The sequence below is a fragment of the Physella acuta genome, unplaced genomic scaffold, assembly GCF_028476545.2.
Source record: "Physella acuta isolate Inbredline_101_S28 unplaced genomic scaffold, ASM2847654v3 ptg001700l, whole genome shotgun sequence".
Lineage (NCBI taxonomy): Eukaryota > Metazoa > Mollusca > Gastropoda > Physidae > Physella > Physella acuta.
The window spans coordinates 416,082-435,000 of NW_026733213.1; the positions used below are offsets into that span (position 1 = coordinate 416,082).

Sequence of the window (18,919 nt, forward strand, 5' to 3'; positions counted from 1 at the left end):
TTTGAATTTTTTCTCAGCCACTTCTAACAAGCCATTTATTTTTGTAGACAAAAATATCTCCGTGGACCGGATGAGAGGACCTCGAGGGCCGTATACGGTCCGCGGGCCGTAGTTTGGAGACCCCTGGTTTAATTGGTCCGTAAAAACAATACAAGTGTTTAATTAATTAATGCATTTATAATTAAATTTATTTATTGATTATAATCCCGTATGCGTCTAAACAGTTGTGGATTCTAAGATCCTTAACTACGCCACTGCTCAAAGCTATATTTTAAAAACACACTCTATGTTAAACAGGAAATAAATTCCAACCGTGTTTTCCAGTTCTATATTTACACCAGCCACCACTTTCCTTTGTTGATATATGTTTTGAAATATGTGTATGTTTTTTGTCGAACTAAGGTCTACAAATAGCCAAGAGGTTGTAGTCAGTTTGCTGAAGTTAATAACCACATGATTTCAATTCATTAAAAAAACTTTTATATGTGTAAAGTATAAGCGTGTGTGTAATATAAAACTCACAAGTAGATTGCACGTTTAAAAAGCTAAAATTTAATTAAGGTAATGATGTATATTACATTTTGGGTTTAAATTCATATGAAATGTCTATACTTGACAGAAACAACTTTATTTTGAAGCGTAGAGGAACAAACGACAAGCATACAATAAATCAGCAGCTACTGCTACATGTGCTATTTCATAACCCTTCAATACACTGATCGTAGTGCTTTCAACTGCCACCGGCGTCATAAAGCCAACTTTCCCACCAATGTTTTGAAAACAACTAACAATAAATCATGCTGTTTCACTACCGTCGTTATTTCAACGTGGTGGCTGATTTGGTGTAAATAGACAGCGTTTCCGTTGCACCTGATTTTTTTCGTCTTCTAATACCTGGCCAGGTAACCTACTTCAAAATTTCGGGTTTGACAAGCCGCACAAGGAACGAAGTTTAGATATCGTATTATTTTCGAGGTCTGTGGTTCAATACGCCATCATCATACCCACGTAAGTGATTTAATTTGTGATACAATGTGTTTATGTAATTACCTAATGTATATAATACACATTTGACAATTGTTTATTATCTATATTAACATGAGTTAATAATGTGCTTGATGCATATTTGAAAGCCAGTTTATTATTCTTTAAAAATATAGTATAACTGGAGTGTAAAACCATTTTAAACGTATTATCAAATAAAAATAATATTTGATTTTGCTGCTCCTAGTCTATCTATATACTACTAAAAGTCAAAAGTTTGTATATTTATATAATTATTTATTATTTATTTATTTATTTTGTTTGTATGCTCCGCTTGATCAGAGCATTTGTATTAAGTGTAGAACTGTAAAATACGTATTTATGTAAGGAATAAGGATTTAGTTTCTCCAAAATGTTATAGATATATACAAAGATGATAATTAATGCATTAATATATTCATTTGTAGAAACACCTCTTTAATTATAAAAGTTCAGAACAAATACTTTATTTAGTTATTTTCAAAACAAATATTACTTCCATAGAAGATCATGTTGCCTATTCAAAATATTAATGCACTATACAGCTAAATTTTCTGTCGGCTGTAGCTTTAACAATACGTCTATTTGTTATTTTTATAAGGTTCAAACACTACTATCCATTTTCAATAGGATACGCTTGATAGTTCTTCTAATTTGAGTCATCAATAAATTTTTCTAGATCAACCGATAAATTAGATTTAAACAGTTGGAGGAAAGTAGACCAAAACAAAATTAGTTTAAAAAAAAGTATAAATACACAATAAATAATGACCCCAGTAGTAATTGACAGAGGGTAATAGTTCCGAAAGGGTGGGATAGTGAAAGGTGTATTGTCTGACGGAAAAGGGAGGGGGAGGGCGGAGGGTTAATGCACTTCTCTCTTCAAATCACAATCCCATTAACACCTGTCAATAAACCCACCTCCCAAGTTTACTACCTTTGGTCAAAATATCAGAGTAGGACAAAGCTTCGATGGAGTGGCGAATTAAGGTGGGAGGGCGGAGAGGGCTACAGTCAAGGACCCCCGATTTTTAGGGGCCTCAAAATGCCCTTTTCCAATCATAGTAAATTTCACTTTAAAGTGAAATTGTTGGGGTTTTTTTTAGTATAAAAACCAATGTTTTAATATGTGAATCATAAGCTTATTTCAATCGTTTTTCAAAATTTCAAACTTGAGCACACACTTTTGTATAATAATACCAGCTGTCATCACCTCCTATCCATACATTGTTTACATAAAGCCGAAGCTCGATAAAATAAATAGCCAGGGCAGCTTTCACTCATGACAATAAAAGTGGCTAATTTTAGAGTTAAAAACACAAACAGTGGTCGAATTCTGACACATGAGTCTGTAATTGACGCCTTTTGAAAAATGCACAGCACTGGAAAGTTATTTAGTAAGATAAAGTCAGATTAGGTAGTGATGTGGTATCCAAAATTAAAATAATACAAATGTTAGGCAAAGGTCTCACACTGAATTAGGTCTCACTCGCAAGCATCCAGACAAGCAACATTAGTGACCAGCCTTAACAATCAATGAAAAACTGCGTGACCGTTTTTGCTTACCCACTACTAAGAAAGGTATTAAAGATGCTTTACTTTTTTTGTTATTAGAAGCGAGGTTTTGGATATTCATTTTTTAGGTACAAGATATCTAGATCACGGGTTCCCAACCTGGGGGTCGCGAAGGGCTTTCTGGGGGGTCGCCAATTGGTATACTAAACCTTAGTAATTTGAAATAAAACATAAATATTTAGAAGAATTTTTGAAATTCGGCTTTACTAACATCACTGGAAAGGGAATAGAGAAGAAGCAAAGCGTACTGTACAAAGTTGTTCTCAGTCACGAGTTTATGAAATCTTCATTTGAAACACACCAAAAAAGATATGGAGTTCTTTCTTCGGCATAAAGCTAGTTGCAAACGTCAGAGACTTGATCGAACAGGAAGTTTTCACAAAGGAAACACAGCATTAGTGCAAGCATCACATGAAGTCGCGACAGAAAATGCCAAGCAAAAACAAACACAATAGAAGAAAATCTCATCAAACGCTGCATGTTGAAGATTGTGAAGTTAATTCTTACATATCCGTAGATGTTAAATAACACATTTTTATTGAAATTTCACCATTGTTTGCTTTTCAAGTTGATAAATCAACAGTCGTCAGTTCGTGTTCGCAGTTGCTGGTCTTTGTCTATATTCATTCAGATGATAGCAAAGAAGAGTTGCTCTTTTGTGAAGATAGCATGGAGAAAATAAATATTTTTTTTTAATTGGATGATTAAAATGGGTTAAAACGGCTGTGAGGGTTTGTGCGGATGGTGCACCATCTATGTTTAGGTCAAAATCGGGCTTTCAGAAAGCAGAAAAGATTTAGCTCCCTAACCACTACCCTCACCAATCGCCATCAAGACTCCATTGCTGGTATAAATGGTAAATTATATATAATCTGGAGCCTTCAAAGAACTGAGCAAAGACCTGAATTAAGATCACGAGGTTCTGCTCTTCTACACTACAGTGCGCTGGCTGTCAAAGGAATTGTTGTGAATCGTGTTTTTGAATTGAAATTTGAAATCAAATTGTTCTTGGAAATGCAAAGGAAACAAGACCTTTTGGTATACTTAAAACGACATGGAGTGGTTGGAGAGAGTATCATACCTAGCAGATGTGTTCGAACATCAACATAAGCATAACCTGAAGCTTCAGGGAAAATGAACGAATATTATCACTTTCCATGATTATCTCGGGGCATTTTATCAAAGCTGCAAAATCGGCAAAGAACATAAATCTTGGAAATATTGTAAATTTGAGAAACTCTGCAGTGTGGTAGATGAATCTAATTGTGAGATAATTAAACTTTTGAAAGAAGAAATTTCTGGACATCTTGAATCAAGTGAAAACGAACTGCATCGCTATTTCTCTGAGCTGAAAAAAAAAGAATCTGCATTGACGCATTATCCATTCTCTTCTTCCCTCGATGTTGCCAGCATTCACGATGAATTACAAGATGAATTATTTGATTTGTAGAATGATTCCGCGTAAGATGAAAAACTGCAGACACAATTTTGGTGTAGTATTCACCATTCATACCCAAACGTAAAATTGATTGACTTTTCGAGAATAGATTTTCAACATTATTTTTCGATTAAAAACAAAATTAAGATAATGATAATGACATAGGTTGTCGTTAACAACAAAAAAAACTTTAAAAAAAAAATTAACCGCGAATGTTTAGTGAATAATATGCAATTTTACTCATGGTATTAAAACAGTTATCAAGAGTAGTTCATATATAAAATCTACTAGAAAATGTTATTTTAGTGCTTATTAATTTCAATACTAATTTCGGCTTTTTAATTCTATGAGGGTCGCAGGTCACTTAATTTTTATAAAAGGGGGTCGCCACTCGAAAAAGGTTGGGAACCACTGATCTAGATCTAGCTCTTTTTTTATTTCTTTTAGGTACAGGATATCTAGATCTAGTTATGTGGATTAAAACTCTTTAGATTAATTTATTGCGCATTGAGGCATAGGGAATATTGGGTAATTCACATATTTAGTTGTTCTCAGCAAATGAGACATTCTGATCAGTTCTAGATTTACGCCTAGTCTCAGTCAGTAGTTTTATAAATATGAGATTGATCTGTGTTGGGTGTTCTCGGATTTGAGCCTGGAAACTTCTTCTTCTTCTTCTTCGTTCTTAATTATTAGTGTTGAAGGGGATCGAGATTTATCTGCCAGTGGGTTTGAACTCGAGACTTTGTTCGAATTTATCAACCATGAGCTTTTTGCCGACTCGACCACGCCCCCAACACAATTAAGCGTTACGTGTCAATTGGTTATGCGCCATTGAGGCCATTGACTCCGATTTCAGCCTGCTTTTCTTTTTGGATTTGCTTCCATAGCCTTTGTCCAACCAAGAACAAGCTACAAGGCAGCAGTTGTTTAATTTTGGAGTTGTCTCTCCTAGAAGAGTGGCTGTCCCCAGCTAACGAGCCTCATCTGCCCGAGGGTTCGAACTCCAGACTTTTCGGTTTAGCAACCATGAGCTTTACCGACTCGACCACGCCGACCCCAGCCTGGAAACAAAGCTCATGACTTTTTGGTCAGCAGTCGTGCTTTCTACCACCTATTGTACACTCGTAACTTTTAAGTTTTTAATATCACAATAGGCCACAAACCATTAGGCTTAATTAACTAGCTTGTAATTTCTTTAGCGACTAAGATAGATTTATCTTAAGAATATAATAAATCATCAACTTATGATGCTAAAACTTTAGACAAATGTGGATACGTGGTAGTTGTGGTAAGTGTTAGGTTTAAAGTTAGAGTTGGCTAGTTAAATGAGACTGGGGTGGGGAAAACAATGAGAGTAATTAACAGGTTTATGGTTATTTTCAAAACTGCCAGTAATGATAACTATTCGCAAAATCTCAACACAGCCCACACATACAAAAGAGTGGAGCTGGGTGCATTTTGAATAGACTGAATCAGCAGGTTCGCAAAATTGTGAATTGACTAGGTTGCGTTCTGGTTAAAGCACGTAAGGCTGTATCAATGTGCCTGAATAACCATTGAACACAAGTGACGCGGTATCAACACATCAATCCAGAGAGTGCTGGAGACTGTTCGACCTACATATTTAAATGTGTTATTTCCCTAAGTAAATAATTTTCTTTAAGCACGTAACACATTTATAGCTATGGGTTTTAATGTAGGTTTGCTTATTTATACTTGTATTAGTATGTTGGTTCTGTTTATCCTCAATTTAAGCCCCGACATTATATAATCACATTTTCTTTTTTTTCAAGTACGAAACAATTGACAGGAGTGTAACTAATAAAGATATACATGTTTCTATCAAACACTTCTTTCTGATTGTAGACCCATGACGTCATTCAAGGGGTGCGAGAAGTCACTGACGGTCAGGTATATCAATGTCATTTTGCTGGTCACCCTGTTGTATCAAGTATGTCAGTCAATCGACGCTGTTAGTTTTAAAATAAATGTTCCTGAAAACCTGGACTCTAATGTCAAAATGGTATGGATTTTAAAAAAAAACAACCAGTTTCAATATAAATATTGAGACAATTAACAATTTTTAAAATTAAATGTTTATTTGTGTATAAAAGATGATGCAGCACACAACATAACACATCACATATGTAGGCCCTACATAGCATATAGCGAACAACATATTACACGTACACGTACACGTGCACGTACACGTACACTTACACGTACACGTACACGTACACGTATACGTACACGTACACGTACACGTACACGTACACGTGCACGTACGCGTACACGTACACGTACACGTACACGTACACGTACACGTACACGTACACGTACACGTACACGTACACGTACACGTACACGTACACGTACACGTACACGTACACGTACACGTACACGTACACGTACACGTACACGTACACGTACACGTACACGTACACGTACACGTACACGTACACGTACACGTACACGTACACGTACACGTACACGTACACGTACACGTACACGTACACGTACACGTACACGTACACGTACACGTACACGTACACGTACACGTACACGTACACGTACACGTACACGTACACGTACACGTACACGTACACGTACACGTACACGTACACGTACACGTACACGTACACGTACACGTACACGTACACGTACACGTACACGTACACGTACACGTACACATAATGCGTGTTAGTCATCCACATCCACGGTGTTGGGCGCTTTCAAACGCTTTTTACAAAGATTTAAGTCCAATGAATAGCGGAGTAATGCATAAAAGACAAACCAACATAAAGGCACTAAGAAATACTGTGTGTGTGTGTGTGTATGTCACGTCAAAATAGCCATTGAAAAATTGTCTTTGATAGCCCCGTGAAATCGACCCCGTCAAGCGAGCCATCGAAAAATTAATCCCGTCATATAGGTTCCCGTCAAAAGGGCTCCCTGTAATAAGTGTCCCGACAAATAGGCTCCAGTCATTTAGGCAGCCGACTAAACGGCTTTCGTGTTTTTAGCACACAACAAAAAAGCTCCTGTTTTTTTTACTCCCGACAAAAGTATTCCTGTGAATACGGTTACTGTAGAGACTTAGTCTCCCGGCGAAACAGCCTCATTGTATATAACACCTTCCAAATGGCGTTCTTCCTCAAAACCATTTAGCTGAGCAAACACCCTTAAATATTACAACGTTTGTAGCTCTAGGTTGGGGGGCCTTATTTTATACTATTTTTATCTAATAACGGTAGCAACAGTAGACTCTGAAGTCTTTTACACATTGGCCGTTTTATTTCAAAACAGAAAAGCAACATTTTATTTTAAATAAACCAGGAGTGATCTCCCCTAAACTTTCTCGAATATTCTTATCTGATACTACGGGAGGTGGCACATCGCGATATAGACATAATTTTTACAAGCTTTTATTTAACTCACTTCCTCTGTCTGTCGTCAGTCGTCAGTCTGTCTTTCTAGATCGAAACGCCCGAGCGAAATCGCAGGCACTTCTACCTGACAGATACGGTTCGTAGTTGGTACATCGGTCAAGATATGAAGACAATGCATCATGACATTCAAAGTGACTTACTTGGTCGCCTGATTACTTTTTTATGAATTAATTACACATGTGACCAAATTAATAGACAGTCCCATCCAGCTACTCCAGACGCGTCATAACGTTAAATAGCGCGTCATCGCGTTCAATAGGAGCAAAATGGTTTTTCGTCATGTAACTCTATCTATCTCTATACTATCTATATACTACTAAATCTCAAATTTGTTTACATGTTTCAATATTTATTTGTTTGTTTTTTTGTTTGTCTGATTGACTACTGGAGAAAATCTGCTCTATGTGGAGAGCGGTAAAATAGTATGTAGGTAGAGAACAATGTTTCTTTTCAGACAGACTGTTAATCACAAATTTATTTTAAGACGTTAATTAATTTATTGATTAATTCATTGGTAGATTAACCACATTATTTTAAAAGTTTAGAAAAACGACTTTACTTTGAGTGAATTGTGACATCACATGATGTGTTTACTTTTTAGTACAATTAAATGGCGGCTTCTATCGAAGAAGATTGTGTTCCCATTCCAATGTTTAACGCGTTCTAAAGCTAATTTCCGTCGGCTATAACTTTAACAATACGTCCGTTTGCTGTATTTATTACGTTTCAACACTTATATCAATTTTCAACTGTCTATTTCATTCCATCAGCTGTCGAAAGAAGAAAAAGTTATGAATCTAGATCTAGATCTAGATCTAGAAGTCTAGATCTTGATCTAGGTCACTAGACTTATGTAAATTCTATATCTAAAATCTATTTCAGGCCTTAATTATTTTATATAAATCTTTGTTTGTTTAGCTATACAATTGGCTAATTTAAGATATAATTTAATTTGAAATAATTCTAGATCTAATTCTAGGGCCGAATCGCGTAGATTCTTGCGGGTGGCACTGGTTCGAGACATGTCAATGTGAATTTTTTTTTTAATTAATTAATTTATTTATTTTTTATTTTTTTTTGTTGTGAATGATAAAGTTGCCTTTTCCTATTGGAACTTAGTGGGATACAGGGCAGGTGAAGTAGAGTTCATCTGTTTCTTTGTCCTCAGTATATAACGTGGATTGTGTGGTCAGGGCCATGTTCGGCCGAAATTTTGTTTTTTAAAGATAAAACATGTTGTCTGAGACTTGGCGGAACACTGGGCATTTGAAGTAGTGTTGGGTAGGTGTAGAGTTCATCTGTGACTTCAAAATATGAAGTGATAGTGTAGTCAGACCCTTGCTCAGCCAAAAGCTGTGTTTTCAAAGACAAAATCATGTCTGAGTTGGAAGGACACTGGGCAAGTGAAGTAGAGTTGACCTGTTTTTGTGTCCTCAGCATATGAAGAGATTATGTTGTCAGACCCATGCTCAGACGAAATCAGTGTTTTTAAAAGACAAAAACGTCTGAGGTGTGAGTGTGACGCCTTTTTGAATGTGGGGTCTGGTTCTTTTGTGATAAGCGACAGACGTGATGTCATTTATGGATGACCCTCGAAACCCACAGTTATCTCACTAGATAACGGGTAGTCTATTGTACTACTAAAACTCAAGTTTGTTTACTTGTTTGAATATTTATTTATTTTTTTTTTTGTTTGTCTGATTGACTACTGGAGAGAATCTGCGCTATGTGGAGAGCGGTAAAATAGTATGTAGGTAGAGAACAATGTTTCTTTTCAGACAGACTGTTAATCACACATTTATTTAAAGACGTTAATTAATTTATTGATATAGTCATAGGTCGATTCACCACATTGATTTTAAAAGTTTAAAACATTGATTTTACTTTGTGACGTCACATCATTTGTTTACTTTTTAGTACAATAAATGGCGACTTCAATCCAAAATTTAGTTGCCGATTCAGATGTTTAACGCGTTCTTAAACTAATTTTCTGTCGGCTATAACTTTAACAATACGTCCGTTTGCTATTTTTATTACGTTTCAACACTATTGTCAATGTTTTAACACTTCTTTTTATTTTATTATACAATACATTTAATTTGAAATAATTCTAGATCTAATTATAGGGCTGATTCGCGTAGATTCTTACGCCGCTTAGAAGTAAAATATATAATTTAATAACTTCTCGAGAGTACGAGCCTAGATAGCTAAGAGGTTAGCACATTAGGTTACCATGTGGGTGGCATGGGTTCTAGACATGTCAGTCTTTTTTTTTATTTAATTTTTTTTTCAGTTGTGAATGATAATGTTGCCTTTGCCTATTGGAACTTAGCGAGATACAGGTTAGGTGAAGTAGAGTTCACCTGTTTCTTTGTCCTCAGTATATAACGTGGATAGTTTCATCAGAGCCATGCTGGGCCGGAAACTTTTTTTTTAAAGATAAAACATGTTGTCTGAGACTTGGCGGAACACTGCGCAGGTGAAGTAGTGTTGGGCAGGTGTAAAGTTCACTTGTGACGACAGCATATGAAGAGATGGTGTGGTCAGACCCACGCTCAGCCAAAATATGTGTTTTCACAGACAGAAACATGTCTGAGTTGGGAGGACACTGGGCAGGTGAAGTAGAGTTGACCTGTTCTTGTGACCTCAGCATATGATAAAATTATGTTGTCAGGCCCATGCTCAGACGAAGTCAGTGTTTTTAAAAGACAAAAACGTCTGAGGTGTGACGCCTTTTTGAAAGTGGGGTCTGGTTATTCTGTAATGATTAGTGACAGACGTGATGTCATTTATGGATGACCCTTGAAACCCACAGTTATCTGACCAGATAACGGGTAGTCGAGTTGTAAATAAAAACATGTAAAGTACTTTAAAAAATTTCATAATTTTTTTTAATAACAAGCTTTTGTGTAATAATGCACTAAAATGGAGAAAAAAAATTATACGCTACTATTTAAATAGCTATAAAGAAAAGCGTGGGTCTTTTCCTAAATATTAGTAAAGGTATCCAATAGATACTAAAGTGAACCAAGCTTTGCTTTATACTTATTTAAATAGTAGTGTATAATTTATTTTCTCCGTTTTAGTGCATTATTACATAGAAGCTTGTTATTAAAACGTTTTTTATGAATGTTTTAATCACTTAAACTTTTTAAAATAAAATAAAAATTTGTAGAAAAAAAATTGCACACACGCCTAACAAAATGTGCATAATAGTGCGGAATATTATCAGTACTTTATAAATTCACAGAGTTTTTTGAGAAATCGGAAATTACTACTTCCGGTAGACAAAAATTTGTCTAAATTTGACAGAAGGCAGAGAATTAGTTGTTTTACTTACATGTGAAATTTCATTTATCTATCTGAAATAGTACTCCAGGTATAGGCTTATGAAAAATTCAAAGTAGAAAAAGGTTTCTTTCCGGTTATTGGAAATCGCTCAAAAGTTGACACGTATCTACGATTTTGATATAATACTTATATATGAAATTTCATCAACCTAGCTGTAATGGTACTCAAGTTATCGTGTTTACAGACACATACACACACATACACACACACACACACATACACACACAGACACACGGACAAGAATGCAAAACTATGTTTTTCCGACTCAGGGAGATGTAAAACGTCGAGAATTGCAAAAATCTTTTTTTTTGCACGATTGCAAGACTTTATCTACACTTCGTATATACAAGAAAGTAAAAATCGATTAATATTAAAGACGCGGGCAGTAACATAGCATTTTAAAATTTGGAAAAATAAATCATGTTACATAGTTATTTTACACAATGGAATAGAATCTTAATATATAAAAGCCTATGTGCGCACTTCGCTCTCTCTCTCTCTCTCTGTCCGCAAAATATTTTCGCAGGCTATCACATCAGAATCTTTAGCGATATATGGAGAACTTGATACGGACTTTTGTTGAAAATAATATGGTAGATGTTTTAAATGTATAAATAAAATTTTATTTAAAGAAGAAAATAAAAAATAAAGGCGTATTTGAAGGTAGAAAAACAATTTTAATTATGCAATCGGAAAAGTGTTCATAGTTGTGACAAGAACGCATAAAACAAGGACGTCACATACCAAAAGTTTACACTAAAGAAATTACACAAAACTCATGGCGTCTTCTTTCGTTTTTTAGAATATTATGAAATGAGCTATTTCATTCAAAATTGATTTAGATCTACGTGCGCTATGAAATGTATACAATACAATTTTCTCGGCCTAAACTTATAAAATCAACTTTATGAATCTGGAATCTAGATCTAGACTAGATCTACAGAAAAACTAGACGTAGAAGCTAAGATCTAGATTTAGACTATCTACTCTAGAACCAATTCCCATAATAAATTTCTATATAAAACTAATTCAGTCCTTAATTATTGTATAGAAATCTTTGTTTGTTTAGCTATGCAATTGGCCAACTTGGGATAAAATTTAATTTGAAAGAATAGGGCTTTTCGCGGAAGTTAAGTTTATTAAATAGGTCTTTTATTATTCATTAATCACAAGGTGCTTAAATAGCTGAGATGAAAGTGAAATCGATACCATACGAGTTGTACGGGTTCGAGACACACCAAGTCAATCTTAATTTTTTTTTCAATTTTTTTTAATATGTTGGTGATAAAGTTGCCTATCGGGATTTGGCGGGACACGGGGCAAGTGAAGTAGAGTTAACCTGTTTCTGTCTTTTAAGCATATGAAGGGATAGTATGGTCAGACCCATGCTCAGCCGAAATATGTGTTTTTAAAAGACAAAAACAACATAATTACCAGTGAACAGCCGGGTTTTTAAAGAAATCTCTTACGTCACTTAATTTTAAGTCTCTTAATCAGCGAGTGCATTTAATATGGTATAGTTACAGATAAAGAAATGTACTTTATCCTTAAATCTATAGATATATACATAAAAAAACTAATAAAAATAAATCACTTTAAAAACAAGAAGAATATAATTGAATAGCCAATTTTTAACGGAATCAGTTAAGTCACTTAATCAATGTGTGCCTGTGTTACGTTAAATGTGTCTGATTTTTAGCTAATTAGTTATTTCTTGCTTTGTCATTAATATCGTTCAGCGTGTAGTAAAGCACATTGCGTTTTGACCAATAACTATTTTATAAATTATTTTTCTCAAACAAGTACACCATTTTAAAATATATAGGCCTATAATTCACGTGAAACGGGTACCGATGGCTAGTGAGAATATAGTAGATGAATGACTGGGTCGTTGGAACCGGGACTTTTTATATTCGTAATTGTATATATATATATATATATATATATATATATATATATATATATATATATATATATATATTGTATTTATGTATTGAAATGTCTGTGTCAAAGTGTCAAGTGGACAAAGCTATGGCCATAGACGTGTGCTTTGACCAGCACGACAACGGGGAGATAACCCTTGTTAACACCGACAAGATGGCCGCTCTACCTGAAGGTACTCAGTGCAAGTTGAAACAGGAGGGAGGGAGTTTAACGGTGGTCTTGTGTGAGGACAACGACTGGAGGCTCAAAGGTAATGTGACGTCATAGGATCAATGGTCACATGACGTCATATGATTAGAGGTGACACAATACGATCACAGATGCTATCACCCTGTGATATAGGAGTTTTGAGGGCGGTAGGGGTTCAGTACTCACATTTTACTTAATCAAAATTCTCGCATAAATAAATATATGTTATAGCCAAAGCCCGAAGAGCGGCCAGTTTTAAACCTGAAGCGACAGATGCGCTTCGCTAATGTCAGAAGCGCTTAAAATTAATAAATTATCAGTATATTTCTTATAGGTTACGGTCAGGGTAGCGGTAGCGGCATAGTACCGATTACCGCAACTTTAACGGCAATGCAATTAAATAGTAACGGTACCGTAACGTAATGGTAGGATATAATAAACAATATGGATTGAGTAAAGATTAAGGATTAAGCATATGGTTTTGTTAGGAACAGTTAAAGGGGCTGGAGATGGCTAAGAGGAAAGAAATGGAAGGGGGGCAGGACGTTTAGGGGGCCCAATTCCGACCAAAAAAACAAAGAATTTTCTTTTCATAAATAATGTTTTTCGTTCACATTGATAGTGGTTTTGTAAAGAACAAACAGGTCTACAAACAGTGATTGTTCTACAGTAACTAAAACACACTTTTGCTTAGAAAAATATTTTAAAACTCTACACGAGCTGTAGTTTGGATGATAAGCAAAGGTCAGACTACTTCCATGACCTACTGTCCTTTTTAAAAACAGGGGTGCCCATAAAGCTCATTTAAACAGTTTTGTACTATGTGAAATAAAAAGCAATTGATTCTCTTAATTTTTATTTAAGACATACTACGGAATCGTACAGCTATGAAATTGAATATATTCAAAAATAATAAAATAAATTTAAAAATCATAAAAAAACATAACGCGAGAAACCAGTGCATCAGTCAAGCTTACATGTTCATGTACTTTTGACCAGCTTGACTGTTATCAAATAATTCTTTTAACAATTTTTGGTAGACATGAAATGCCATTCAAATAATTATTAAACACGATAATTGCAAGCCCGAATTAAGTTTGTACATATGTATGTCTGGATCGTTGTCTCAGGGTGGTTATAAATTGAAACGAAATATAGTACATGCTCAGGAATTATATTATTTCAAATTTAGTTATTAAGATGGCTACTAATATATATATATATATATATATATATATATATATATATATATATATATATATATATATATATATATATATATATATATATATATATATATATATATATATATATATATATGTATAGAAACACCTAGAAAAATAACACATTCTCAGAAAAATCATATTAAGTGATTACTCCTCAATTTTAATTGTTAATTACACGTAACAACAATAAGAATTTAAACATTTTAATTTCCCCCATTTTTTGTCTACTTCACGCAAAAATAAACAAAGAAAAAAATTTAGATAAAAAAATTATTCCTTTAAAATTTATACTAAACGGTTTTCAAATAAGTGTGAAAATTAATAAAAACAAGTTTTACCGCTTAATTATACACGTTAAAAGGGATGTAACTGGGTCAAGAATCTAGACTGTAATTTCTATATATTTTGATTAAATAAAAAAAATGAACCATAATAGCATGTAGATAAAAGAAACAGTTAAAAAATGTATTCTACATAATTTTCAAATTGGTGTGAAAATTAAACCATCGATATTAACTAATATTTGTATTTGCTAATTTCAAAACTTGCTAAGTTGACTTTTTGAAAATTGAAAGTTGTTCTTATAGCCAATTTTTTTTTTTTAAATAAAAGGATCAAAGTATTAAACTGATTTTGTTCAGAGAGATAAAAAAGTATTAAAGCAGTTACCCTTCAAATCATGTAAATGCTCCGATACCAGGTAAAATTGAACTCCCACCATACATAATGATCAGACTAACATTTTTTTGTACATTAAGAATGTCTTTAATTGATTTTTTTTATATTCCAAAACACCAGGCAAAGCAGGGTATATAATGCTAAATGAGCACATAAGTCACGGCCCTTTAACCAATAACATTTATCTCAAATGCCAATGCAGAGCCTGGCCGGCACGGCTAGTTAAATCGTATAACATCCTCTATCGCCACAACAACTGACTCTACTAATCCAATTAAAAATAAAAGTGTTGATTAAATAATTATTATATTATTGGTAATTATTTGTTTGACTAATTCTAGCCTTAGTAAAACCTGAAGTCATTTTGAGCTTATTTCTCAAATGTTATAAAATGTTCAATTTTGGTTGAATGATATGCTTTCTGGAAAAAACATTTTTAACCATTTTTAACCAGCTTTTCAAACCTGTGCTTATTTTAAGTTAGTTTTTAATTTAATTTGAAATATTCTGTACATATTATTTATGAGTATATGCTCAGTTTAAGCCTTTTGAATAATTTTACAAAGTTTGGCACATGAAAGTAAGTATTAACCAACAAAAAAATAGTGGAAAAAATTTTGATTGTCATGGAGACCCGAAAAAACCCCCGCCATTTTAATTTTTTTTTTCGATACTTGTAAAAACGCTATGGCCAGAGACGTATCCAGGGTTTTGGTGTAGGGGAGCGAAAATAGCAAATAAAAAAGGCGCCGAAGTTTTTGGTATATTTTAAAAAGGTAGGCCTATATATATTTATATATATATATATATATATATATATATATATATATATATATATATATATATATATATATATATATATATATATATATATATATATATATATATATATATATATATATATATATATGTTATGTCTCATTCATAATATATATGACAATACGGTTTCTGTTTTTACTATTATCATTCCACAAACCCAGCACCCACCAGATTAAGTAAAATAAACTGTGAGAATAGAAAGATGTAATAAATAAAGCATAACATTCAACAGTTAACAAGTCTAGTGCTAAATACAGACATAATGAATACAGTCGAAAGCGAAAAAGCCATACAAAACATCTCTACTAAAAATTAAACTGACCACATAATGTAGAATAAACTCAAATAATTTAAATATGAGCCCAAAACTATAATCTAAATATTATGAAGTGTTAATTATAACTTAAAAAAATAAACATAACTACATCACGTTCATTGGACAAAACGAACGAACGCGGTTGAGACCGAAATTCTCGGCTCAAAACAGCTAAGTTTGCGCGCGCACAGATAGACGGTTTGCACCGAGAAAACCGTCTATCTTTTTAAACCTGCTATAATTTTGTAAATATTTACAAAACTCATTTTAAAACGCTACAGGATAGTCGGTAGAGAGTTTCTACGGAGATATCATTAAAAAAATTGTATTAGAGCGATCGAGAAGGAAATAAACAGTTTTTTGTCTCTCCTGTAAAATTTACATTTTCGGAAATAGACGGTTTGCGACCGAGACCATCGATATATATATATATATATATATATATATATATATATATATATATATATATATATATATATATATATATATATATATATATATATATATATATATATATATATATATATATATGGTGACAGGACAAATGATCCCAGGACAAATGATCTCAAATACAAATGATTTCACGAACAAAATATACCCGGACAAAATATATCAGGACAAACGATATGGACAAATGATCTCAGACAAAATATCTTAGACAAAATATCTCACAGCACAATTTTAATAATATGTACGATGATTTTAGTTGATTTGAACTTTTTTAAATTGACTGCTAATATGGCTTCATATTTTCCTTGAGATCATTTGTCCTGAGATCATTTGTCATGGAACCATAAATATATGTATATATATATATATATATATATATATATATATATATATATATATATATATATATATATATATAAAGATATATATATAAAGATATATATATATATATATATATATATATATATATATATATATATATATATATATATATATATAACGTTTATCATAGCGACAATCTTCACTGGGGCTCTTTGGCTTTCTTCTCTCTTAAAATATTCCTTTAACATATTGACATGGCACAATTGTCTCTTCTTCTTCCTATCGGGGGTCTTTATCACGTAATTCAGGTCATCGTTCTTGGATTCGACCTCATATGGGCCGAAATATTTGGCTTGTAGTGTCTGACCTGGTATGGGGAGAAACACCAATACCTCATCTCCGGTGAGAACGAGCGGGCTTTCGCCTTCCTATCATACCATGTTTTCATTTTATTCTGTGATTGTTTCAAGTGAGATCGGGCCTGCCGACAAGCGTCACTTAGTTGATTCTTAAATCGAAGGACGTAATCTAGAAGACCTTCCTTACGTCACACATCTCCACTCTTCTTCTACTGATGCCTCGAGGGGGGGGGGGTGTCTCCTTCTTCTCATGAGCATGCCTTCTTTCAAATATTACCCATACGGACCCTGTTCTGTCTCTTCCAAAGACAGGGCATTCTCGCGGAGTTTGGCTATCTTCACATCCTTGGTCTGTTCTTCAATTAAATGTTCTTTTGTTGGTTTGCCCCGTCGTCTTGATGTTGATCCAAACTTGCAATGAATGTGTCCACCAGTTCTACCTCAGTGTCATCTCTTTTTTCAACGAAAATCGGTACTTGGGATATTTTTGAACTCATTGTCCTGGTAAGGGCGCCAATTTACCCGATTTACCCCCTGTCTTATTCCGTGGCACAGCGCACAATCTCCGGTCTCCGTAGATGCCGATAGGGGTAGGACTCCCTCCAGTATTAATGACTGAGCCGCACCAGTATCTCCGTATACGGATGGGTCGCAACTTCGTCGACTCCTTTGGTAGTGATACAAATCCTTCCGAAATAAAAGGACCAAATTCTTGCCAGGAGGTTTTCTGCATTCTGGCCATGGGTGCACTAGCTCCCCTCAGATCTTTCTCCTTGAGACTCTCGGTGATCTCACCTGAAACTTCACAGAAGCCTTTAAAGTCCACCTCTTTTCTTGTTGAAACTTCCGTCTCTGTTTGTATTTTCGACAAATCTGATCGACCATCTGCTGACTGCCCAAGTTTTCTGCTGAGTTTGACGGGTGTGGGCCAATAGATTCTCTTTGGATATGATGTAGTACAGGCAACATCTTTACTCCTCTTTTTGTTACTTTTTGAGTTAAGTTACCAACCTTCGTTTCGTGTGTGCGCTTATTTGTGACAATAGGTGCAAACCTCTCGTTTTTTAACCTCACTTCTAGTAGAGGTTTGACCTCTTGGTGACGTTTCTGTGTCACTCTCCCTTCTTCTATTGTCTTATTTTCTGACTGAAGTGATTTCGGCGAATTGATGCGTAATGACATGGACATCAGCCAACTCTGCTGCTTTGTGCACATCCTCTTCTCTTCGGTCCGCTATGTGCCGGTATATGCAGCTTAATAACACACAAATGTCACTGTCCTTTACAGATACGTTTTTCACAAAGGCCATGTATGTATATATATATGTATATATATATATATATATATATATATATATATATATATATATATATATATATATATATATATATATATATATATATATATATATATATATATTTATTTATTTATTTATTTATATTTATATTTATGTATGTATAGGGTTACACAGCTTTTAATTAAAGTACCTAGATATACAATTAATATTTTCAACATTTAATTAATAGTTTAGTGAATTAACTTACCTTTAAAACACAAAATCAACAATTTATAAGATGTTAACAAAATCCAGGTTTTCTTCCAGTTCTTCACGGCAAGTCAACTCAGACGATGGAACGACGGAAGAGATTCCTCCTAGGAGAAGTCATTTTTGTTGTGGTTATTGCTGTTTTTTTGTGCATCGCTTTCTGTAATAGTAAGTAGAGCATTTAATTACAACCAGAAACGTAAAACTTAAAAGACTGTTGAATTGACAATAT

The 18,919-nt window shown here is 33.9% G+C and overlaps 1 protein-coding gene across 1 annotated transcript in view; it reads left to right on the forward strand.

The window, feature by feature from the left end:
* Positions 1-939: 939 nt before the first annotated feature.
* Positions 940-18,919, forward strand: part of LOC131929985 (uncharacterized) — a 20,284-nt gene continuing 2,304 nt past the window's right edge. Inside the window, exons 1-4 of the mRNA XM_059286373.1 lie at positions 940-1,008; positions 5,906-6,062; positions 12,853-13,033; positions 18,745-18,855. Coding sequence (XP_059142356.1) covers positions 5,910-6,062; positions 12,853-13,033; positions 18,745-18,855 — 445 coding nt within the window. The 5' untranslated portion in view covers positions 940-1,008; positions 5,906-5,909. The remainder of the gene's footprint in view (positions 1,009-5,905; positions 6,063-12,852; positions 13,034-18,744; positions 18,856-18,919) is intronic.